The sequence below is a fragment of the Octodon degus genome, unplaced genomic scaffold, assembly GCF_000260255.1.
Source record: "Octodon degus isolate 3935 unplaced genomic scaffold, OctDeg1.0 scaffold00164, whole genome shotgun sequence".
Classification (NCBI taxonomy): Eukaryota; Metazoa; Chordata; class Mammalia; order Rodentia; family Octodontidae; genus Octodon; species Octodon degus.
The window spans coordinates 1831603-1857637 of NW_004524740.1; the positions used below are offsets into that span (position 1 = coordinate 1831603).

The window sequence follows — 26035 nt, forward strand, 5'->3', positions numbered from 1 at the left end:
TCTCACTTGCCGGGCTTGCGCTCTGGGTCTGTTCAGGATCCCGTGGCCTGGGTCGTCTCACCTCAAAAATCTTTCTTAAAATACTATTTACTGTATATCTAATTTTTTCCTTAAGCATGTTACCAACTATTCAACAGCAGTCATACCATTGGGAGAATTCAGTAAACTAATACACTTAAAGTTCTTTTTTTTTTTTTTTTAATAATTTTATCGAGAAACAAATAGCAGTGAGAAAGTTTCAAAACAGGTAAGTAGGACAGTTTCAATCATAAATACATTGCACATTGTTGTCTCCGTGGTTATTCATTGTACAGGATGCAGACATGACATCCCGTCCAAAAATATTGATTAGAACAAATCTTATTGAATTAAGAGGATGTAGCTATATATTTATCCTAACTATTTTGAATATGCAGATACAAAATGGTCATTCATTTGTATCCTCCTTTTTTGTTTAGTTTTGTCAGAGAAGGGTATTCCACTGTCATCTAAATATTGTAGGTGCGTGAATTCAGCAAAATATTCCAATATAGTCCAGTAGTCCGTAATAGTAGTGGGTCATCCACAGCACTGTCAATGTCAGAAGTTGTTGACCTGAGCCCTTTACAGCCCAGCATAGCAACATGACTTCACCCCTTATACCTCGTTTTTATATGTTTCTGTTGGATGGTCAAGACCTATATAACAAGAAATGTAACTTTTGTATCTGAAAAGATCAATCAAGTCCTCTCAGGATTTATCCTGAAACCCTGTACCGCAATTTGTAGATCCTTTGTCAGTGTCAGCCATGTGGATGAGTCATGGCCATTGCTTGACCAATTTGCTCTATGTGAAAGTCTGAGAGAATGTTTTCTCTCCATGTGACTCTCCTTAGGCACACTCTACATCATCGATCACATTTCTCTGTGGCCCATAATCTCCTTGATCAGAAAATTTGGGACACAACTGAGTTACATGATGTTATAGTATAGGTTCTCCTCTGTCCTCAGTCTTTACTGACCTTGGAAGGCTAGGGCCAAAATCTTGGCTGACCTTGCAACCCTTCTTTTTTTCTAATTTTTGGTCTGCAAACTTAGGTTGTTAACCCTCCAGAAGAGAAGCTTATTATTACCCTATAGCATATGCAGTTGGGTTTAACCTAACTATCTGTCTGAATGTCAAACATCTTAGGCATAACATGGAACAGGTATTTTCCATCAAGTATTGATATGTTAAACTTTAAGTCTCTACAGAATATGAAAAAAAATTTAAAATTTTTTTTTAAATATGAATGAACAATTACATATTTTTACACAGAAATTTAAAAATATAACCATGTACAGCATTGTAGTAGGACGGACCTGTGACATTTTTTTTTCTTGTCTCTATTTTTTAAAGTTCTTAAAACACTGCCTGCACCGTAATTAAGATTCAAGCAATATTATCGCATTATCATTCTTTGGATTTTTTTTTCTTTTTTCTCTTTTTTGAAACACTATCTCACTATATAGTTCAGGCTGGCCTTGAGCTCACTATGTAACCCAGGTTGGCCTCAGACTTGTAGCAGCCCTCCTGCCTGACCCGCTGGTAGTGCTGGGATTACAGGCGTGCCGGCCTTTGTATTTTTTTTAGGTAAAGGTTACTTATTTTATGACTGTATAGTGTTTCCTTAAATGAATATACCAGAATTTATTTATTCCAACCCTTATTGGAAGAAATTGTAAAGAATAACACAGGGAATGTCCTCTGTGTGTTTGTGTATTGAATAAAGTTTTCAGTTTTTTTTTTTTTTAAAGAATGACATTTTCTGCTATTCCTCTATATATTCTGAGGTACTTTATTGGTTCACATACTCCCATTTATTTCCTAGATATCGCATCACAATTGGCAATAAAACCTGTGTGTTTGAGAAGGAAAATGATCCATCAGTGATGCGCTCACCTTCTGCGGGGAAATTAATCCAGTACATTGTGGAGGACGGAGGCCATGTGTTTGCTGGCCAGTGCTACGCTGAGATTGAGGTCAGGCGGGTGTATAGGTTGTTGGGTCAACCAAGAGAGTTTAGGAAAATGGTTGGCTGGAATAAACTCAAACTAAAAAATAACAGAAAGGAATAGAAAAGAAAGAATATCAGTTGATTTAATTCAGGTTGTGAACCTTAAGATTTTATAATCAAAAAGCTCATTGTTTTTCTTTGCCAAGTGAAGAAACTCTGGCTCTAAAAATAGATACTAGGCAATAGCACCTACTGATTGTTAGGTATTGTGCCAACTGTTAGCTATAAAGAAAAAATATGGTAGGTGGAATTGGCACAAAACAAACAATTGACGAAATATAAATTCTGAGAGAAGAAAGCACAAATGCAGAATACCTATCCCAGGTTGAGGGTACTTAGTAAGGGAAGATACCCTGAAAGAGGGCACATTTTATCTAAATTTTGAAAGATAGCTAGTACTAGATCAGGTGAAGAAGGGCACATGAGAGTGTTTAAAGTTAAGGAAATACTGTGTATAAAGTAACAGAAACCAAGAAAGAATGTTCTGTATTTAGAAACTGCACGTATTGATTGGGAAGGGTAAGGTTGAATGGGAAGTGTCAGGCAGCATGCTAAAGAAACAGTGTGAGGCCTTGAATGTGAAGGATCAAATTTGCTGTATCAGTAAGTTGAGACTATCCTGAAGGGAGTGGGGAATCAGGGAATCACTAAAGGATTTTAGGCAAAAAAAAGTGATCTAATGAGATTTGGCTTCTTCAATGATTGTTTTTGGGGACCTTACTGGAGGTAGACAGCAAGTGGAGAAATCTCTTAAGAGGTTTTTGAAGTAAAGTACTCTAAGCCAGAAATGAGTAGGACCTAAACCAACAACATGGCAAAAGATTTTTTAGAAAGGTTTAGAATGTGTACTTGGCTCAGGTTGGTTAGTAGATAAAAGAAGTAGTCCTTAGGTTTTAGCCTCCTTGATGTCATAGGTAGACCTTCTGAGAGTACGAGATCTATTGGTGTGAGAAGTCCAAATTGTTCATCACTTCTAAGGACAAAATAGGCAAAAATCAAAAATTATAGCAAAGTGGATTTAAAAGTTAGAAACAGTTGAACTGTTAGTAATTGTGATTAATCTTCAAAGCTGGATTCTAATAAACATTCTAATTCCTCACCTCAAAATCTGTAGGCAATTTTGATAGATTACACTTTTGGGGGGTGTTGATTAGTTAGATTTAGATGTTAAGGGAAAAACCAATCTCTTTAAAAACATTCATCTGTATAAGGAGAGATTAGATTCTCATTTGTATATTTTCCAATGTAGGTAATGAAGATGGTGATGACCTTAACAGCTGCAGAATCTGGCTGCATCCATTATGTCAAACGACCTGGAGCAGCTCTTGACCCTGGCTGTGTAATAGCCAAAATGCAGTTGGACAACCCCAGCAAGGTTCAGCAGGTGAGAAGAAAAGGACTACTGCCCTCAAAAACTAAAGAACATTGTAGTTTGGAAGGTGGAATGTTCAGTTTGCCCTTTTTTTAGTTTATGTTCTTTTTGCCTCTGACTGTATGCTTTGTATGTGTGCCTATTATATTGTGGAAGTAGAATTTGCAAGAATTAATATAATAATACAAAGATGCTTGTTTTACTTCTACTGCTGTCTTTCCTAGTAGGAGGTATGCTGATGAGAAGTCTTGATTTTGAATGATGGCTGTGAGGTGCAGTGGTGTGTTTGTACCTGAACAGAAGGTAATGAGTGATAATTTCTTCTTGGGTTTGACAGGCTGAGCTTCACACTGGTAGTTTGCCACGGATCCAGAGCACAGCACTTAGAGGCGAGAAGCTCCATCGAGTGTTCCACTATGTCTTGGATAATCTGGTCAATGTAATGAATGGATACTGCCTTCCAGATCCTTTCTTTAGCAGCAGGGTATGAATCCACTTTCTTGGGGGAAGGGATATACAAATGGGTTGCCCATTCTCAATATAAAGTCTGCAGAATATTTTAGAAGGATGGCAAAAATCTCTCTGGCCTAGAATTGTCTCATTTTTTGTTGTGGGATTCAGTTTTTAAATCCTTGCTTCTTATTTTGTCATATGTTTCGCATTTAGTTGGGATTGCTTCTTTTTAAAACAAAGAATAGAGGGCTGGGGAGATAGCTTGGTGGTTTAAGTGCCTCCCTGGCAAGTGCAAGGACCCAGGTTTGATCGCCAGTACCACATGCCGTGTTAAGCCCTGGAACCCTGGGCACACCATGATGCCAGAGCTGGGGAGGCTGAGCCAAGAGGATCACTGTGAGTCCCAGGTGCGTAGCAAGACCCTGTAACAAATTTTAAAAATTTAAAAATTTTAAAAACAAAACAGAGCCAGTGTTCGATGCTTACTCTGCTCCCCCCCTCACCAACTCTTTGTTTGTTTGTTTGTTTGTAGACAGGGTCTTGCTCTGTATCTCGGCTAGCCTTGAACTCACTGTGATACTCCTGCCTCAGTCTCCTGAGTGCTGGGATAACAAGTGCGTACCACCATGCTTGGATGCTCTGAAGTATTAAAGTAAATAATGTGATAGTAAATTCAGATATCTCATTTTATTTGGGAGATTATAACTTTAGATACTGTTTGCTGTTTTTTCTCAGGTAAAAGACTGGGTGGAACGCTTGATGAAGACCCTCAGAGATCCATCCCTACCTCTCCTAGAATTGCAAGATATCATGACCAGTGTCTCTGGTCGCATCCCTCTCAATGTGGAAAAGGCAATCAAGAAAGAAATGGCTCAGTATGCTAGTAATATTACGTCAGTCCTCTGTCAGTTTCCCAGCCAGCAGGTATTTATAGGGTAACACTATTATTTTCTACTGGCTGCCACTGGAGGTCATGGTGTTGGATTCTGTTCTATTTAGATCCTCCTTACTGTCTTGATGTTGACTTTAATAGCTTTAAGCATTATATTTTTCCCAAAACTGCCTTAGGATATGAGCTCAATAGTGAAACTCATGTATATGAAATATTAAGCATCTTGTATGAGAAAAGCATGCTTTAGCTGTGTAATCCATGTAACTTTGTTCTAAGAGTTGTTCTCTGATTAGAGATAATTCATGAATGTAAGGTGAGAAGGATAATGATAATTTTATTATCAAAGACTTCTTTACTTCCTTAGCAGTATTTTTAGCCCCTGCTTATATTTTTCTCCTCCCACTCTCCAGCTCTTTTTTTCTTTGTGGTGATTAGGATTAAACCCAGGGCCTCAGGCATGCTAGGCAGGTGCTTTACTACTAAGCTACATTCCCATCCATTTTGCCTGTAAAGTAGATTTATATAAGGAGTAAAAGCTGAGCAAATGAGGAGTAAAACATGGATTTCAACTTAAGTAGATGTCTGTCAGAGCCTCCAGATAGATGTAGTTCTTGTGGTGTTGTCATCATTCCATTGGAATCAAAGAGTCAAAAGAACCAAAAGTTGCTTGCTTAGTACAGTGTAAGCCCCTAAGCTATGTCTGGTGACTTCCAACTGCTGCCAACATGTTAAGGTAGGAATTGGAGTGCTATAACTAAGAGGATTTCTACTAATGGTACGATAGAGACTGATGCTTTGGGTCCTTTGTTAGACTGTACTTTATTTTCTTTTCTTATGTCTTAGATTGCCAACATCTTAGATAGTCATGCAGCTACACTGAATCGGAAATCTGAACGGGAAGTTTTCTTTATGAACACTCAGAGCATTGTTCAACTAGTACAGAGGTAATTACATGTAACTCTGTATCCCTATACTGTCTGTCCATGCCTGCACCTGTCTTTCTTTTAAATAATTATGAAGATTATTCTCTCAGGTCTGACTTAATGCTTCAGAAGGTACCTTACATTTTTAAAATATCTTAGGATTGTTATGTAACTCTGTATTTCAGTAGTTCTAATTTCTTAATATTCTATCCGTCATTAAAGCACAGCAATTCTGTTGTTGCTTTGGTGAAGATCAGTTTTGTTTTTTTTTTCTGGCACAGGACCCAGTATGACATATATTTTTTTAGTTTTTTGTTTGTTTTTTGAAACAAGATCTCACTATGTAGTGTAGACTGGCCTTAAACTACATCATGTAGACTAGGCTGGCCTTAAACTCATGGCAGTCCTCCTGCCTTCGCCTCTTTAGTGCCGGATTACAGTTGTGTGCCATTATACCCAGCTGTTGTTTTCAGTTTAGGGGGTCGGTTAAGCTAAAAAAAACTCATAGCATATTTTCCACACTGTACTGAAAAATTTTCAGAAATCTCTACCATCTTAAGAGTGTGGCAGTAATTTCTACTTAACAATAGGAACTGAATCAGATATTAGGTAGAACTATGAAGTTTTTTGGGGTTTTTTATTTTCCTTTTTCTCTTATCATTTATAGAAAATCTCATCTGTAGTAGGATTACTTTTAGGCTTGAGATTTTAATTCATCTGCTTGGTTGACTTTAGGCTTGTCCTTATCCTGCCATGTATTCAGAGGAAAACTGTTCAAGGGAAAATCTAGGAAGTAATTTTGGCCTGTAGATTTATTATTTAATAGTGTTTGCCTGTTGATTCTTTCACTGAAGACTTTTTCTGTCTGCCTAGATACCGAAGTGGCATCCGAGGCCATATGAAGGCTGTGGTGATGGATCTGCTCCGACAGTACTTACGTGTAGAGACACAATTCCAGAATGGTAAACTTCCTCTTGAGGAATCTCTTTCTAAGAAAATTTGTAATTCCAGTGGCCAAACTAAACTATCCCTGTAGGAGTGTTTAAGAGCCACCTATTTTATCACCACTTCCTTTTTTTTTGGGGGGGGAGGGTATTTTGAGGGTCTCTTTTTGTAGTTTAGGCTGGCTTCAAACTTGTGGTTCATCTATCTCAGCCTCTGGAGTGCTGGGATTACCATCATTACTAGGATGCCTTGCTAACACATTCTATTCACAAACTTTCTCCTTTCACTACTGAACCACCATACTTCATTGACACCAAAACAGCTTGAGAAATTGTGTATTTGGTGTGCGTCTGACAGAGGGCTGAGGTAATTTTTCTAACAGAGATTAGTATTTTTTATTGACATTTTCATGACCTTGTATAATGAAATTGGTTGAGTCTTGACCAGGCTGAAATAGAAATCCTTAACAAACTTACCTCTCAGAGGTAATCCATCCACAGCCGTATCGGAAAGGCTCTGATTTTCCAGTACTTTCTGTGAATTATTTAGGTGGATGTTATCTCTGGCTTTATCTCTAGAGCTTCCCTGAATATTTGTAGTCTTTTTTCTTTTCTTTTTAATTTTAACGGGACTAAAAAAATTTAAAAATCCTAGAAGCAATACAGAATTTCAAAAAACAAGATGATAGGAATTCAACAATGGTTATTATATTCCATGTTGTTGTATTCAAAGTAGTTTTTTAGGCTACCAAATGTAAACATGTGAAATTGGTCAAAAAAATTAAGCATTAACCATTCCTTTCAATAAACCAGTAGAGGGGCCAGGGAGATGGCTCAGTGGAATAAATGCTTCCTTGACAAGCACAAGGGCCTGAGTTCAATCCCTGGTTCCGCAATAAATAAACCAATAGAGATTAGTAGTACAATTATCTTAGCTATCATATATATATATTTCTCTTCCTTCTCTCTTTTCTCCTTTCCCTCATCCAAGTTGTTCTTTCCTTTTGAGCAGTTTCTTTTCCTTTCATGAGATATCTATCTATCTATCTATCTATCTATCTATCTATCTATCTATCTTCTTTAAGTGAGAAATTGTGTGGCTAAATTTTAAAGCAGTGTACTGCTGGTTTTGCTTCCTGCCACAAGATGGCAGTGAAACACCACAGAATTTGAAACAGTACCTAAAATTTTCTTGTCCTGTTCCTTTTTTCATCCTTTAAAAGATGGCTCTGCTACTCATGACTAGCAAAATTCTACATGTAGATATTAGCAAGCTGAACCTAGCAGTGTATAAGATAGCAGCACAGCTAAGTTGCTTTTATCTCACTAATGCAAAGTTGTGTAGTTTGGGGATCATAACAGTATAATTAATCATGCTCTAATAGATTAAAGAAGGAACAACATGGTCAGCAAGTCAGACGGGGAGAAGAACATTTGACAAAGCTTAGCATTCATTTATGCTAAACTTTGGGAAACTAGGGATGAAGTAGAACTTTTTTATCTTGCAAAAGGGACCAACAAAAAAATTTATAGGATGCATCATACATAGTGGTAAAATTTTGAATGCATTCTCTTTAAGATTAAAAGTAAGATGGGGCCGGGCAGATGGCTCAGTAGAATAAGTGCTTTCCCGGCAAGCGCAAGGGCCTGAGTTCATTTCCCAGTTCCGCAAAAATAAATAAACAAACAAACAAACAAATAAATAAATAAAATTTTTTAAAAAGATTAAAAGTAAGATAAAGACATTTGCAACCACCACTTCTGTGATGGATGTCCTGGCCAAGGAAAGAGAAAAGAGATTAAGAGGTTTAAGTATTCAAAGATGGATATGATGTCTTCCTGGAAGGCTAAGAAAACCCTCACATTTATTATTAATTTATTTAAAGTCTGACTAGTTGGTTGGACACAAACGTCAGCATCTAAAATTCAATTGTATTCCTTTACGGTAGAGTAATAGCTTCAAAAAAGCAACTGAGAACACATTCATTCGTTCGTGTCTTTGTTGTGGTTTTGGGGGTGGAGCCCGAGGCCTTAGTACTGAGCCATATTTCCCCAGCTGTGTTATTTTTTGAGACAAGGTGTCTCAGAATTACCCATGTTAGGCTCAAATTTTCAGTCCTCCAACTTCAGCCTTCTAGAGTGCTGGGTTCACAGGCATGTGCCACCTTGTCTGGCTTGTGATTTCATCTTTTATCAAGTTTAAAACCAGAAAAAATTAAATTGTACATATTCTGGTTGTAAATATAAATAAAAACAAAAGAATAATTAGTAGAAACTCAGCTTAGTAATTGTAATGAAGAACATAGATTATTCAAACATGCTAAAGATACTCTATGAAAATTTAGTACCTTTGGAATATTTAAACTATTAGTATAGATTTTGTATAATATATAGATATATAGAATATAATGTAATAGTCCTTAAGAAGGAAGTATTTCTTTTTTTTTTTTGTCTCAGTAGTAAAAAGAAGGGGAGGGGATAGTTAACATCAGTGCTTTCTTTCTGTAATGTTTCCTCCCACCCCAACTATGTATTTTTTAAATTTCCTCAGTTCTTAATAATTCATAATGCAGAACACATTTATGATATCATTTCAAAACTATCTTTTTTTAAGAATGTATTCAGTACAGGGTCTACAGGATCTCACTATGTAAATCCAGGTGGTTCTCCTGTTTTCAGCCTCCCAATTGTTGGGATCATAGACTTGCGCCACCATGCCCAGTCTTAGTCTCTGTCTCAGCGCTCCCGGGGGGCAGGGCCAACATGGCTGCTGCACTCAGCCTAATCTGGCACTTCAGTCCACTGAGCTATCTGGCCAGCCCTCTGAGACCTAGGATTACAAAGCCTCCATGTTTGGCATATTTTACTTTCATTTTGAAGGAAAAATATATCTGTCAATCTCTGATATTTAAAATTGATAGGGCTGGAGAGATGGCTCAGTAGAGTAAGCACTTCCCTGGCAAGTGCAAGGGGCTGAGTTCAATCGCCAGTTCTGCCAAAAAATTAAAAAAAAAAAATGATAAATTTTCTTTGGTCCAGTTGTAGGAAATCATGGTGAATGTAGTTTGAACATCTGTTCTGGTTTGTAATTTAACATGGAATCTGAACTGAGGTGGTAATATTTTAGTATTTTCATAATTTCCTAAAATGCTGACCCATGAGAATATTTAAACATGAATTCTTTTTTACTGAGAAATTTGATTCTGAGGTAAGATGTTTTCTCAGAACTGAATATTTCTTACGTCCTGTTGAAATATCATTGCATTATTCCAGAAGCTTATGTTAGATGTAACTTTCTACCCAGTACCAAACTACGTGGGGTGGCCTTATGGGTAAATTTGAACTAAAATTATTCCTGTAGTTAGGGTGAAATATTTTCAGTATGTCAAACATGGAACCAGAATGTCAAGCTAGACTAGACCTTAAAAATCAAATTTAGTGGTACTGACATTTCTTTTCAAGCAGTAGAATCCTCTAAGAAAATCATTTTAGGAAGCTAAATGAAAAAGGTTAGATTAAGTATGGGTTAGTGTATAGATTATGTATGGGTTAGAATTATTCCCAAACCCTCAGTTTTTTAAGGCATATCCCCTTTCTAATTTGTTTTGTTTTGAATCAGTGTCTTGCTAGGTAGTTTAGGTTGGCCTTGAAATCACTATGTAAAAAAAAAATTAAAAAAAAAAAAAGAAATCACTATGTAGTGTAGGCCAAACAGCAATCCTCTTGCCTCAGTCACCCAAGTGCATGGATTACAGGCCTGCACAAGTAGACCTGGCTACCAGTTTACTTAGTATAATGAAATTGAAGCCTGGAGAGATGAAATGACTTTCTCAAAAGCACAAAGGAAATTGGTAATAGAGCTAGGCCTTGTGCCCAGGTTTATTTGTTGTTGTTGTTGTTTTTTAATTTAATTTTAATTTGTATCACTAGCAGCTAATCTTGGGGTCTTCACTCTGAGCTCCTTCTCAGCCCTTTTTATTATTTCTTTTATTTTGAGGCAGTCTCGCTGAGTTACTGTGTTGCTCAGCTGGGCTCCAACTTGCTATTCCAGTTTATCCTTCAGAGTACTGGGATTATAGACATGCACCACCACACTTGGCTGAGCCCAGGCCTTACATGCAAATGTACATGAGTTCTAGTCTAATGTTCCTTTACTGACCCAGGTGCCATTTTTGTACAAATCCATCCAAGAAAATTCTTAAGATTTTTTTTTCTCACTGCTTTTCAGACGAATTACAAGCATTAAGAAACTTAACATGGGGCCGGGGAGATAGCTCGGTAGAATAAGCAAAGGGCCTGAGTTCAATCCCCAGTTCCGCCAAAAAAAAAAAAAAAAAAAAAAAAGAAACCAACACATACTGTGTAACTGTGAACCTTCTTGCTGCTTGCAGGTCACTATGACAAATGTGTGTTTGCCCTTCGGGAAGAGAACAAAAGTGACATGAACACTGTACTGAACTACATCTTCTCTCATGCTCAAGTCACCAAAAAGAATCTTCTGGTCACAATGCTTATTGTGAGTATCATTTTTCAAAACCTGTAAGAAAAGGTGATGATATATAGTTTTTCACTTCTGGTAGCTGTGGCCAAAGCAAAAGTTACTGTGTTTTATAGTATGGAATGATTAAAGATTGGGTTGTGGGCTAGAAGTTTCTCACATCTGCCTTTATCCTTGATCTGAAGGAACCTGCTCCCATTAGAAAACAGCTGTTTTGGCTGGTACATATAATGTACATATACATATAATGTACCCAGGAACTCAAATCTCTTGAATATTTAGAAATTCTTTGTGTTTACTTTCCCTGTGGGCATCATGACAGTAGCTTTAAAGAGAAGACTTGGGCCCTGGGGAGATAGATAGCTCAGCAGAATAAGTGCTTGCCTGGCAAACACAGAGTCCTGAGTTCAGTCCCCAGTACTGCAAAAAAAAAAAAAAAAGAGAAGCCTTTTGTACCAGTGTAGTCTTTCATCTTAATTCTTATTTGTTCCATAAATATAAGCAATGGCTCTTATACTTAAAAGTTATTAGAAATTCAGTACTGTCCCTCCCTTCCAAAGAAATATAAATGTATTCTGCAATTTCTTTGACCATTTTTTTTGTTTTATTTACTTTAGAATCTAAGCTCAGTTTATTGTATTAATACTAGGCATTTTATTTTGTCCCTACAACCTGCTAATAAAGAATTAGTAGAAATGGGAATGAGGAATGAGACCTGTAAATGTGGGTAGAACCAATATACATTTAGCTGGGAAAGACGCAGGAATTTTATGTACTTGGGGATTTTTAAAGATGATTTGCAAGGCCTTTATTCCTTGATCTTTCTGATTGAGTTAAATCTAGGAATCTAAGAACAATGGGAAAAAATTTAGAATGTTTTATGCTATAGTCAGTCCTGAGCAATTGTCTTGCTGCTGCATATTTATGTTTTGGGGAGACAATAGTACCTTCTTACTCCTTCAGTTTCCTTTCATGTCCCTTTGTGGTACTTTAATCCCATCATTTCCTCTTAGAGGAATAAAAACATCATAAAGCTTGACTACCATTTTTTATTTTATACTGGTTAACAGCATTGCCACTCATTCAGCTATCTGCCTCCTTGTTTAACTCTAAAGGATATAACACTTTAGACTAACCACTTTTTAAAATACTAATTACAGGGAGAATTCATTACCTTTGCCATACCAGAATGAGTAGATGGTGAAGAAATAGAAGATACATTTGAGAAGTGAAAAATATAGGATATGGGTACTGTGGAATATTTCAGCTTCCCTAAGTGATAGCTTTCAGCAAAGCAATTACGTAATTTGTGGCAATTTACTAATTTTTTCTCAAAGAGAAAATAAATCTATGACTTTTTTCCCCTTTCCAAATTTTAATGCAAGAATTGCTAGTTCTCATTTGAATAAAGCCACAACTTTCTGGTTGAAAGGAGTAGCTGTGCGAGGAGAGAAGAATCTTTCAGTTTGGACCTAGAGTGGGGCAGAATTTGCCTTTATAGGAAGCCAATTATGGTGAAATTTTCATCTTATTATGATTACCTTTTTTAAGAACTTAACAGTTCTCTGCACTAAAAATAGATCTAAGCCCAGAATCCTTGGGGTAGCAGAAGAGTAATGATCGTCCAGGGCCATCGCTGGGTTTCTTAAATTCTAATTTGTAAGATATAGGGGCTCAGCTCGCTCCTTTTGCGGAGTGATTGTAAGTAACGCTTGCCTTAAGAATCTCATTATTGGAACACGGAGCCATATTTCCTCTGAGAATTCTGGAGTAGCTTTGAGCCGGGGCTGTTCATTTCTCAAGTAATCACGCTAGTGTGATGGAGAGAGAAAATGGCAGCTGTTCGGAGCTCAGGCCTTCAATTTTCTTCAGAGTCCAGTCACTCAAGTGTGTAATTACACGGGGGGTGCTGCAGAGGCGTTGGGCCCTGTCAGAGAACTGGTTTGAGGCTTTGCTTTCTGCTTTTGCCAGCCAGGACAGGCAGAAGCCAATGGGACCCTGACTTGTGCTGTTCTTTTTACCCCTAGCTTGTCATCTTGATTACTTCTTACCTGCATAGGTAGTGCACAAACTTTTTTTCCAGTGTGCTAAGCTCTTTGGGGTGGAGGGGGGGGGGTATTTGGGTTTGGATGAATAGGACAGAAGAGGAGGAAAAAAAAAACAAACCAAAGGTGGAAGGTTGAAGATGTAAACTAAGAAGCTAAATTTATCCTTTTCTCTCTTTTGGCATCATATACATTTTTTTTAAAGACTAAATAAACATAATGGTATATGTAAGTTTGTATATCATTACTTTCTTTTCAAATATCAGTTATCTTCACCCCATCTCAGAGATTCGGAAATTACAAAGCTAATTGATGTGATTAAGCTTAGGGCCAGGGAGCATTGACAAATAGATTAGGGGAAAAAGTTCAGATGGCACTCTTTTCTCTGATCTGATATTGAATGCCAGACATGACTTCCTTTTTTCTTTTTTGACAGTGGCCAGCTGTTGTTCTCCCTTCCCCATCATCTGCATTAATGGTGGTAGCCCGTAAGAGCCACTTTAGTCCTTAAGATTACGTGGTCCTTTACAGATGTCACAGAGAGATGGTGGCATTTCAATTTCCCCAGCTTGTGTTCTCTGGTTTCCCTTTCTTTGCTTACTTTGGCTTCCTGATTGATGGTTTTGTGCTCAGCATTCTGATCTCCATTTTCTAGAAGTAAGACTGTTGATGGTGTGCTTTGCTGAGCCAGGCGATGATTTCTATGATCGTTGGACCTAGAGGAAGGGATCAAGGAAATCAGGCTGCTTTAGTAAAGATTTGCCTTCATTTCCCCCAGTAATTAGCATAAATTGTTAGTAATTTGCCTTGAGGACTCAAGCAAATTTCTAATCTTTGACCCCATAGAGAATGTGAAATAACAAGTAAAAGGTTAAAGTCCTGTCAGTTTTTCTCCATTTGGAGAAAGTGTACCATAAACAAAAATAAAATCTGGGTAACCAATAATAAACTCACTTTTTGAAAGCTCTTCTGTTTTATTTGTTGTATTTCACTTTTTTAAGATAGGGTCACAGTATGTAATCTAGGCTGGATTTAAATTTACTATGTAGCTCAGATTCCTAAATGCTTACAATTTAGTTTGTCTTTTTTCTTTTCTTTTCTTTTTTTTTTTTTTTGTGGTACTGGGGATAGAACTCAGGACCCTGCGCTTGCCAGGCAGGCCCTTATTCTACTGAGTTATCTCTCCGGCCCTTGTTTTATTTCTTAACTTTAAAATTATAGGTAAAAGTTTAGTACTGGGAGAGCATTGTTTATGTTTGTTTTAGAACTATTTAAAGGACTTGTTAACTGCATTATGTAGTAGAAATAAAGTGTCATAGCTTATAACCCCTTAGATGCTAAATAGTCTGATCCTTAATTAAGTCTTAGTTTTGGTACCATTCACACAAATGTCCTTTCATATAAATACTATGCATATGCTTTGCTGTAGATAGGGAGCATCTAACATGTTAATCAAGTGCCTCTCTTCAACATGACTGCATATAATTCATCCAGTGTTTAAGAAGAAAAGTCTTAATGGTTTGATCTGAAGTTTATTGATTAAGGTTGTTATTATCAATTTCTTACTAATCTGACTCATAGACTCTTTGGAATGTCAGAGAGTTCAAGTGTGACTGGAAGAAGCTACTAGTTTATTGTTGTTGAGGTTAAGGCCTTACACAGTAGAACAGTAGTTAATGTCTTGAGGGCATTACACATAAGATTATAGTCTTTTCATTTTGAATTGTGTCCCTCAGAGGCATTTAATACTTAGGATGCTAAGGTCAGGTTGAACTATTTGAGCTTTTCTGACAGTCAGCTGTATAAGTTTGGGTATGGTTTTGAACTAAATAACATTTATTATATTTCCAAGAATGCAGTCATCTCAAACAAGAATAAAAACAAAAACACCTATGTTGTCCCAGTCTTAACTGTTTCAGAAAGGGAATTCTGATTTTACAAATGACCTGTAATCTCAAAATCAGTGGGTTGCTTCTTTAAATGAACTGTATTATGTTGAGGAAACACATTTGCTGATATAGTTGCCTTTTAATGGCTTTGTCAAAATGTCACCAAGATTAGATGGTGATGTTGGGCTGGCTACACAGGTGCCCAAAGGAAACTAATATTCAGGCCAGAGGGCCATGAGTTTCCTGCTGGATGTTTGCATTGTAGTATGAGTGGCTCTGAAGAAAACTGATGTTTTCTTTCAGGACTTCATCACTATGTCTAGGTCAAGGATAGGAGAGCATTGAGAAGGTTATTCTTTGTATAATTTTCTATTAATTATGACAATGGACAAAATACTATTTGAATGGAAAACTTCCATAACAGTATATAGTAATGGATGTAGTGGTTTGTTCTTACTGTGCTTCATTTTTCACATCTCAAAAAGGTCTGTATTTATATATTCCCTGGAAATTTTATTTATTTATTCTCAGCAAAAGATAGAACTTAAATTTTCTTGTTCCTCTTCGGTTTTGTATTTAGGATAGGTAGAAGAAATCTTTTAGTATTCAAGAGTCTTGGATCTATTTGCCTTAATAACAGTTTTTGTTTTCCTCACTCTGATGGGTAAAAGCAATAGTTGTAGTTTCTTAACTATAAATCACGAGTTTTATGACTTTAGACAGTTGAAGCAGATCTTTCTTTACTGGATTGGGAAATGAGAGCCCTGAATCATTTTCTCAAAATTAAGATAAAAAAAAAAAAAAAATGAATGAGGGAAGGTGGAGATGGAGGGAAGGGAAAAGTGGGTATAAAAAGAATTAAGTGTTATATACATGTACTACAGACATACTAATAAAATAGTTTAAGACATCTTCACAACAAGAGATTAACAGTGTTGGCTGTTACTAAGTATTTATCTGTGATCTAGAACATAGAGGAGGTTTTTGAAAAAATGTTTTGGGAAATGTGTGTCTGCCCCACGTGCCAAGTCCCTTGTTTTAATTTGTACTGCTGTGGTAAAGGAGTGTGGCAAAGAGTATCCCTCAGATGGGAAAACATAAGTAGGAAACAGTCTTCAAGAAAAGAGCTGGTAATCAAGGAATGGGGAAGAGATTAAAAAGAAGCAGATTAAAAAGATTTTATCTCCAGCAACACACACACACACGTGTGCACATGCACACAGTCTTGTCACCCATGGAAGAAAGATTTCACTGTGAAGATTCAAAGTTTTTTCAGAATCTGAGTAGAGGAAGCAATACCTAAATGAGTATGTTTTCAGCAATGATGTATTAAAAGTTACAATACCAGTAGCTCTGTAAAACCTTTAAAAGGGCAGACATTTATAAATACTGCACTTACAGTTTTTTTCACGTATACAGAAATTACATGGATAATGGATGAATTTAGGGAATAAAATGATAGTCCACTGGATTCCAGGAGAAATTTTTTCTCAGAATATAGTAGAGATTTTTATTAACATTTTTAATTTTTTGGAAGCAGAACCTAATAATGAATTATGGATTGTATGTTAAGAGTTTGTTTTTCCTCCAATCCAGCTTAGAATTCACCATGTTTAAAGTCATGGAATTAAGTTAAATGATTTTGCATGCAGAATTGCCAGAATATGAGATGGTATTTTTAGTCAGTGTTTATTTATAAAAGAATAATAATTTATCTTGTTTATGTTTTGCATTCTCCTGGGATGTCAGACATTTGGTTTGTAGAATTACAACTACCAGGGTGCCTCCTTGTGCCTTATTCTACCCTTTTTCTCATAGTGGGAGAGAGAACAGAAGGCTGTTAGTCTCTACCTCATTTTAAAACCTCTTGAAACTTTGAGACATCATCTGTTATTTCTTACCCAAAATCCCCATGATCCTTTTTAGTGGTCTTTGATGATTTCTACTGCATGTTAAAAGTACAGTGTTGGGGTCGGGGAGATGGCTCAGTAGAATAAGTGCTTCCCTGGCAAGCGCAGGGCCTGAGTTCAATCCCCAGTTCCACCAGAAAAAAAAAAAAAAAAGTATAATGTTAATTTATAAAGAAATATATTAAGAATTTTGAATGTGAATAATCAAGAGATTTGGCTGTTTTCTCCTTAGAAGCTGCTTCTCTTGGGATCATCTTTACCAGATTCTTTGAGATAAAAGTAACAAGATGTTACATTTTCTTAATAATTCAGCTTTGTCTCCTTTCCCTTTTCCTATCTCAAAGTCCTTTCAACTGCAATTTTTATTAATGTAGATGCATTTGTACTTATTCACATTTAACAATTAGGATCAGTTATGTGGCCGGGACCCTACTCTCACTGATGAGCTGCTGACTATCCTCACTGAACTAACTCAACTCAGTAAGACCACCAATGCTAAAGTGGCACTTCGGGCCCGTCAGGTAAGGACGGTTGTTGGTTATCTTGAAGGATGGTTGGTTTTCATAGTTGGGAAGATCTAGAAACAGGGAGCTTTTATTTAATCACCTTACAAAGATCATTCAGTTTTCTGTGTATGTCACATTGTTCTCAGAACCAATGTTTTCATATGGTATTTTTTTAAGAAAATGATTAATGTTGAATCTTTAAAGTAGGAGCCCTTTTTCAGTTATAAAATCCTGATATTGTTCCCTACTCTCCCTAGCATCCCTGTGATAGAAAATAGGGTCAGACAGAGGAAAGGAATCAGAGGGGAAGAAATCAACTCAATATTTCTCACTTCCTAAAGGAAGCGTAGAAACAGATGGAACTGTTAAGTGGACAGGAAATAATCAAGTGTGGAAAGCAAAAGGATAATGAAATGAATCTTAGATGCTAGCGATCGGGACAACCCAGAGAAGTCCAGTTAGTTTTGCCCCGCAGTCTGCCATTTCCATTCCAAAAGGTTTCGGCAGGGAGGCTGAGAGTTGGTGCTCCCTCTGTGTCTCAGTGCTGGGGCACTGACAAGAAGCAGTATTTGAAGCTGTTCAGTGACCTTCTTCTTTCTCTACAATTGTATCCATGTCACTGAACTACTCGAAGTTATTGAACCTCTCAGTGACCTGCTGAGGGTATTCAGGTCCCACAGTGTCCCTGTTTGTTTGTGACACTGCTTTCACTTTCTTTGCTTCTTACATACATCGGTGTTGTTTCCTGATGCCCTCTTGGTGCTCAGAATCTGGGACTGTCAAATCACCTTTTCCTTGTCTGCCTTTCTGCCTCAGAGTTGCAAAGGCTAGCTATCCTATATCCACCTTCCCCACAGCTGCTCTCTGCCAGATCTGATTCCCAATTAACAGCTAGTCATGCAGTCCCTAGGACTAGCAGCTTTGCAATGGTAAATCACATGCACTGATGGAACTTGATTGAAGCTGTTTTCTCTCCCTCCCCACCCCACCCCCGCCTCCCATGGGAAATTGCCCACAACTCAAGTCATGATGAGAGTCAGCTGAGATTCAGTATTTGGTAGCACTGACTTTATGCTGCCGGATCTAGAAGTTGTTTGACTTGGTCTCTGTTTTATCTTTGATGCCTGCACTTACAGATTTATATTTATTGCTTTTGTATCAGAGCTGCCTAATAGGAGGCTAAAATAATCACTCCCTTGGGAACTTATGCCTCTTACTTTGCTCTCACTCTAGGTTCTTATTGCCTCCCATTTGCCATCATATGAGCTTCGCCATAACCAAGTAGAGTCTATCTTCCTATCAGCTATTGATATGTACGGACATCAGTTTTGCATTGAAAACCTGCAGGTATATATATAATAACCCTTTTCTATCACTTTGCATTCTCGTCCCCTTTATTCACACAAGCATAATTTAGTTAAGTAATCAATTAATTTTGATCTCTATGTAATTTTCATACCCTGACTTTCAAAAGTGATGTATACTTATGAATTTTTTCATAAAAATGCTGTTAAAACTATAGATTAGGGCCAGTGAGATAGCTCAGTGGACTAAGTGCCTGCTTAGACAAGCACAAGGACGGGGCTTTGATCTTTGGTACTGCATGCTGTGCCAGCCCTGCTCTCAGATGCACTGAGCCAGCTACCAAGTCTGAGCGTTGTGGTGTGTGCCTATAATCCCAGTGCTGGGAAGGCTGAAAACAGGAGGATCACTGCAAGGCCGAGTTATGAGTTAAGTAGTAAGACACTGTACAAAACAAACAAACAAAAAACACTGTAGTTTATTCCCATTGAACAAAAACTGGGATGAGGAAAGGACAAAAGAAAGAAAGGGGATATATTTATGTATATATGCAGGATTATTTAGATACTTACACTGCTGAATTCTGCTAGTCTTTTGAAAGGAGCAGTTAATGCTTATAGTTTTTTTATTCTTGTTATTTTTTTCTTTTTAATTTCTTACAGCTTTTTTAAAATTCATTTTGCATGTTTATATCTGGTAACTTGAACAACTGATTTGAAAATAAAATCATGCAATACAGAGACCATTGTTGAATTCCTATTATTTTGTTTAGTGAAATTTTGTATCTTTTTTTTTTTTATGTATTTAGTACAGGATCTATAGGGTCTCACTACACAGATTGGACTTACAATGATCCTTCCTGTTTCTCAGCATCCCAAGAGCTGGGATTACAGGCGTGTGCCACCATGCCTAGTCTCAATCACTATCTCAGTGCACCCTGGGGGTGGGGCCACCATCACAGGCAGGGGATTGAACCCCCGACCCCTGTGTCTGCCTAAGCAGGAACTTTAATCTGCTGAGCTATCTGGTTAGCCCTTCTATTGTTTTTAATGCTGATTTTGTTTAATTACTATTTTTTGTCCTTTAAAAAATAAAAGAAAATTTTAAAGCTGTAGTTTAGCTTAATAAGTATCCTATTTAAGTCTTTATCTCTTGTGCTTTTACCTAGCAAGTATTCTAATCCAGAATTAAGTGGCAACATTGTTTGATTTCTGATATTTTTGAATCAGATGCACACATAAATGGCTGTTAGATTTTAGAGGCAAACTTATGTAATTAAATATGTAATTTAATTTTAATGTTTACTATTAAGATTTATAAAGAGCCAATTTTATAAGAGATTATTGGCATATTTTACTATTCTGTGGAAGGACCTTGAAAATTTTAAAACATCATTTTCTCATAGGTGACTTTCTAACTGTGTGCAGTGGTGCATGCCTATAATCCCAACACTGAGGGAGGCTGGGGCAGGCAGATCATGTGCCTGAGCTCCACCAGAATAATGTAGGGAGATCTTATATCAAAATAAAACATGCAGTCATACTCATACCTTGGTACTGACTGCTTTGAAACTTGTTACAACATATTTTGACTTGAAAATTTTGTCACAGTACTCATGGTGTGCTAGTGGAAGTTCAACCTAGAACTTGATAGCTAACTACTCTTTCCAGCTGAAACAATTTATTTGGTGTTCGTTGTTTTTTTGTACTTGTCACATCTTCCAGAACCAATTAATGACAAGTACCTAGATAGTACTATAAAAAAGGGCTGAGGATGTAGCACATTGGTAAAGTATTATTGGATTTGATCCCCAGTACCTTAAAACAAACAAGAAGTGATTTTCTGTTTTTCTACCTACAAATCAGGGCTCAAATTGTTGTTCGTCAAACAAATCTTCAGGCTTCCTCCTGGGAAAACTAAAAGGGGAAGAGAATAGTTTTTTCACTTAGTTCACAGTTGAAATCAAGGGGTTTCAACTGGGGCTCTAGGATTTATCATAGTAGAGTATTTAGATAATATTTAGTAAGTAAAATATACATCTGTATTAGAAAGTTTAATAGTAATCACATGCACTTAAAGTACAGCTAATAATTTTAATGTATTATCCTAAGAATTTTATTATATGATCTCAATAGCCCTATGAAGAAAAGTTCTTTCCTTCATTTTGTAACTGAGGAAACTGAGGTACAGAGAGGTTATATCTATATGTGGCAATCATAGACAGCTTTCCTAGTTTTCATTAAATGCTTTAAATTGTTCTCTTTTAGATGTTATGGTTTAAATCTACCTTTGTACCTTCCAGAAACTCATCTTATCTGAAACCTCTATTTTTGATGTCCTGCCGAACTTCTTCTATCACAGCAACCAGGTAGTGAGGATGGCAGCTCTGGAGGTGAGTATTTGTCTTCTAGGTGTTTGGCTCTCATGCCAGCTCTTTTCTTTTTGGTCATAGGTTGGTTATTAAGGGGTAATCTTCTTTCCCTTTGAAATAGTAAATGCTTACTCGTTGCCTTATTTAAGTGTTTTATCTCAACTAATCAGTTTCTGGGTTTTGATCACAGGGAAATAGTGGTCATCATTTTTTGATACTTTCCAGGTATTTGAATTTTTCTGGTTCACAATGAATTAAGATTCACAATAACATAGTAAGTCAAGAAACACATGGCTTAAAAAATATGTGGTTGGTCCAGATATGTATAACTTTACCATTTTGTGATTTGGGCCAAATTAAAATGGATATTAGGGGTTCTATTTTGTTTTATTTATTGTTTTTTATGTATTTGGTACAGGGTCTCATATTGATCCTCCTGTCTTCAGCTTCCCTTGCTGTGGGATTACTGGCGTGTACCCCCAGGGATCAAATCCTGGTCCCTGTGCTTGCCTAAGCAGGCGCATAGTCCTCTGAGCTATCTCGCTGGCCCTTAATTTTAGTTATATTTTGAATTGGCAAACAGTTCTTATAAAATTATGTCTTATAAGAAAGAAGGCAATAGCATTTAATGAACTGTGGGTTCATTTAATGAATTTCTTCACTTAATTCTATAGTTACTTTATGAAGTAAAAGAAAAAGAGACTCTGAAACCATGTGTGGTAGCACACTTCTATAATTCTCATACTCTTGGAGGCTGAGACTGGAGGATTACAAGTCTGAGTCTAGCCTAGGCAACTTAATGACTTAGCAGTGCCTCATAAGGATGATAGGGAGCTGGCTCATGACATAGTTGAGCGTAAAGGCCGGGGGCTCAAGCCCCCCGTACTGCCAAAAGAAAAAGAAAGGTTTCATGAGGTGAAATCATATAGATAATAATTGGAGGAATATAAATTTAAACTCAGGTCAGTCTGACTCCAAAGACTTTTCTGTTTTCACTGTAGCATACTGCCCCATGAAGGACAAAAATTGCAGGCCCTGACTGCTGCCATGAAATTCCTGAGTAGATAGATTTTGAAGATGGAGAAAAAGAGTGATTTAGATGGTTTTATGTAATCTCACAGTCTGTTGATAGTGCATTGGGGTTGCCTTTTATTTGTATTCTGTGATTAAAGTGTGTAATGTATCCTACTTAGTAAGTACCAAGTACTTGAATTGCCTAAGTGTTTTTTCAAGGCTTGCATATCATTTAATGAGAAGTCTCCTTACATATCTCACATACTGATAGCATCTATGTGGCATTTTGTGTTGATGGCCAATTAAATGTGAAGAGCATGAGATAAACTGGCATTTTTTGTTGAAACTAGTCTGCTACTGTTTCTTAAACTCTTGAGTCAAGTCAATGTATTTGAGATATGTCAAGTTATGCCTCCCTACTTTTCCCTGGCATTGGGTATCTAGATTATTCAAAACTGGTTTTAGGCAGTAGGTTTAAAAAACAGTGATACAAGATAGGAAAAGAGTTAAAGCATACTGCAGTTACTTCCATCTTCTATCTTTATTCCTAAGTGCCCCAGAATCATCACCTCTCATTTTTTTTAACATTCTTACTTTTGTTTTCCTTTGAAATAATCATGAGTACTGTATTAATAATCATGGTTCTATATGCTAGTCTTTTGCTAAAGATCAGCCCTTCTACAAGGTTCAACTTAGGGCATTGGTGATGAACCTATAGCACATGTGTTGTTTTTCTTTTAAGACAAAAGAAAGTAATATATGAGTTGCTTTTTCTAAATTAAAACCTTAGTATTTAGGTTTAATTACAGTGTTGGCACTTTTTGATTAATATGTGGTTTTTGGGTTGCAGTTTGCACACTTGGTCTCTAAAAGGTTTGCTATCACTGGCTTAGGGTAAAAGGGTTACCATACATCTAGAGCAGTACAGCACAGGCAGCCTAGTTTTATTTCCATTTGTATTCATAGAGGTAACATTGAGGCTCAAGATTTATTATGACCAAATATGTATGAGGTATGATTAAAAAAATACAATGGATGTTTAAATTTTTAAAAATTTATTATAAACCATGTATTACAGTGAAAGAAAGATTGTCTTTAATCCCCTCAAAATACTCCTTTTTATTTCACTTAGCACATTGTTGTTGCCACTTTCTGAAGCAGTTCTAGAAGTCCTCCCTCTGTGTCTTTAGTCACACTGATGTGACTGAGTCAATTCTAAATATTTATCTTTCATAATCATTTTGACTTGAGGAAGAGTCAGAAGTGGACTGGTACCAGAGCTGGTGAATAAAATAGATAAGGACACATAATGTTTTTACAAGCCTGCATTTCCATTGAATGACACTCCACAATAGCATTCACCATATTTTTTTTTATCATATCTCATAAAGACACTTATGAAAGAAAATTTCTAGAAATGTTTCAAAAGTAGCAAGAATGATGGGATATGTGTGTTTGAAGCAAGAGCATACTTTGAGGGAGATTAATGGCAATGCCTCTTTTACTGTAATATTTTTATTTAAATACATCCTATTTTTTTTTATCAGCCCTTGTATGTACAGGACCTTGGGACCTCTTATTTTGCAGGTTACCACCTTTTACATCTGTACTTCTCTTTAAGACTTTTTCCTGGTGTAGCCATTATCTTCTCTTTTTTTGAAGTGTATTTACTGAAGGTTACTTTTTAATCAGGTGTATGTTCGAAGAGCTTATATTGCCTATGAACTTAACAGTGTACAGCACCGCCAACTTAAGGACAATACCTGCGTGGTAGAATTTCAGTTCATGCTACCCACATCCCACCCAAACAGGTGAGTCTGAGTGTATTATATGCACCTAAGCTAGCCCGAGGCCTATTAAGAGAGTTATGATGAGTGAAAAGTATGACAGTTCCATGTTTTTTTAAAGCTAGAACTGGAGTAAACATGAACAGATCTGAACCGTAAAAAAAGAGCTTCTTGGTGCCCACATCTTTGATCTAGTTAAGATCTAGTTACAGTCTAGTTAAGATAAAAGTTTAGGACTACTCCATTCCATCTTAGCTATATTATGTTATTGAGAAAACCCTCCCTCTCTTCTTCCCTCCCTCCTCTCTCCCTCCTTCCCTCCCTCCTCTCTCCCTCCTTCCCTTGCTTGCTTCCTTTCTTTCCTTTCCTTCCTCCCTCCCTCCCTCCCTTTTGCCCTTCAACTCTTTCTCCCTCTTGTTGGTACTTTGCCTGAAAGTCACCTTTTAAGTAGTTTTAGTTTTGGTTTTAGCTCAAACCAGAATACATTTTGAGTGGAATGCTTTGATTTGTGTATGTGTGTTTGCTATAGACTGAAGTTATACCTAAACTGGTTTATCTCCTTAAAAACAGATATCTGAATTTAACAGTTGCAATTTAATCAGATTTTTAAAATAACACTTCAGAACCAACTTCATAAATTTCAGTAAATTACTTAATTGGTCATGTTAGTTCCACTTGTGTTTTCCTTCCTAAATCCTTTAAGCTGTACATACAGAATTTTGTTTTAGTATTTCTTTGGTTATATACTCATTTCCAAAAACTATTCTGAGGTGGTGAAAATCTAGGCATTCCACCCACAAATATGTTCATTTCCTCCTATATTTTCATTCTTTTTAGTAATACCATAGGAAATATAAATACCATAGCCAATCTTAACTTGCCCCTCTCCATTTCTTTTTTATGGCCTTTGGTTCTTCACTTGGTATTACAAAGTACTGTGTCTTTGGGGATCTTTAGTTATAGACACCAGAAATGGTTTTGTTCCAAATTACTATTTCACCCAAAGCAATAGAGCCTTTCTGGAGACAAAGAAGTCTGTGCTGAGACTTTTGACCACTGGATGCCACTGTTGATCCACCAGAAGTTGGCAGATGAGCAGTCATCTTCAGAAAAAGTACCTCTCTTCTTCATCTCAGAAGATCCTTTCAGTTCTTTACCTCAAAAATGCCTTATGGCTGGCAGAGAAAAGCATATATCCTTGATTTAGCAAGCATCTCTCGGTACATTTTTGCCTCCATGGATTTCAGAATCTCATTTTCAAGAAACGAATGGTTGTCCTTCAGCGCGCAATGAAGTACTCATGGCACACGTAGGCTCAGCACTCAGTCTTTCTTTTCCTGCATTTCTTTGAATAATTGTAGAGAGCTACATGCTGTACTTAATCCTCTGTAATTCTCAAGACAATCTTCCTTTCTTCCTGTTTTCTACTACTGCTTCCCTTTGGGCAGTGATTTGTAGCCAGCTTGCAGGGCTGCCTCTGATTTCCTTTCCTTCTTATAGTTTCCCTTGTCTTTCTGAATTGTTTTTCCTGCTTTTTTTTTTAAGCTGTGTCTTCAGTTTGTGGGAAAGTTGACTGAAAAGTAAGGGAAAATTTTAAATGTTTTGTCAAGAAATCTTAATTACTTTTCCACATCAAAGATGTGAACCTTGGTTTGTCCTGATATTGTTTTAAAGCTTACATGCCTGTCCCTCCTCTATGGATAAAGACCAAGCTTGGACAAAACTATAGCCTCTAAAGTCTTCCTTTGTTATGTGTGTAATTTTAAAGTTTCTGAACTATTGTCATTATTATTATTATTATTATTATTGGTATGGTCAATTATTATTAGATCTGAAAGTAAAGATAAATGCAAAATAAGAAGGAAAGAAAAAATCTTTATGAAAGCCAGAATAGTGTTAAAATGGGTTTAGTATTTTTTTGATCTAACATCCTTTTGTTAAAGATTAGATGATTAGATTTGACCACAAAAGAATATAGAGTAATGCCTTGGTACTCAGCCACTTTGAAACTCTTCAGATTTGCTGCTTGATATATTATAGTGGGAAAAATTTGCCCCACTACTTGTTTGTTTGGTACTGGACTCACAGACTAGA

The 26035-nt window shown here is 36.7% G+C and overlaps 1 protein-coding gene across 4 annotated transcripts in view; it reads left to right on the forward strand.

The window, feature by feature from the left end:
• The window catches only part of Acaca (acetyl-CoA carboxylase alpha), a 292108-nt gene that overhangs the window by 134462 nt on the left and 131611 nt on the right, over positions 1-26035 (forward strand). For all 4 annotated transcript variants that reach the window (XM_004643003.2, XM_023703133.1, XM_023703135.1 and 1 more), the window contains 11 exons: positions 1850-2000; positions 3285-3419; positions 3745-3891; positions 4596-4784; positions 5596-5696; positions 6549-6637; positions 11011-11135; positions 17369-17482; positions 18701-18814; positions 21072-21161; positions 23847-23965. In XM_004643003.2, the coding sequence (XP_004643060.1) occupies positions 1850-2000; positions 3285-3419; positions 3745-3891; positions 4596-4784; positions 5596-5696; positions 6549-6637; positions 11011-11135; positions 17369-17482; positions 18701-18814; positions 21072-21161; positions 23847-23965 (1374 nt within the window). The remainder of the gene's footprint in view (positions 1-1849; positions 2001-3284; positions 3420-3744; positions 3892-4595; positions 4785-5595; positions 5697-6548; positions 6638-11010; positions 11136-17368; positions 17483-18700; positions 18815-21071; positions 21162-23846; positions 23966-26035) is intronic.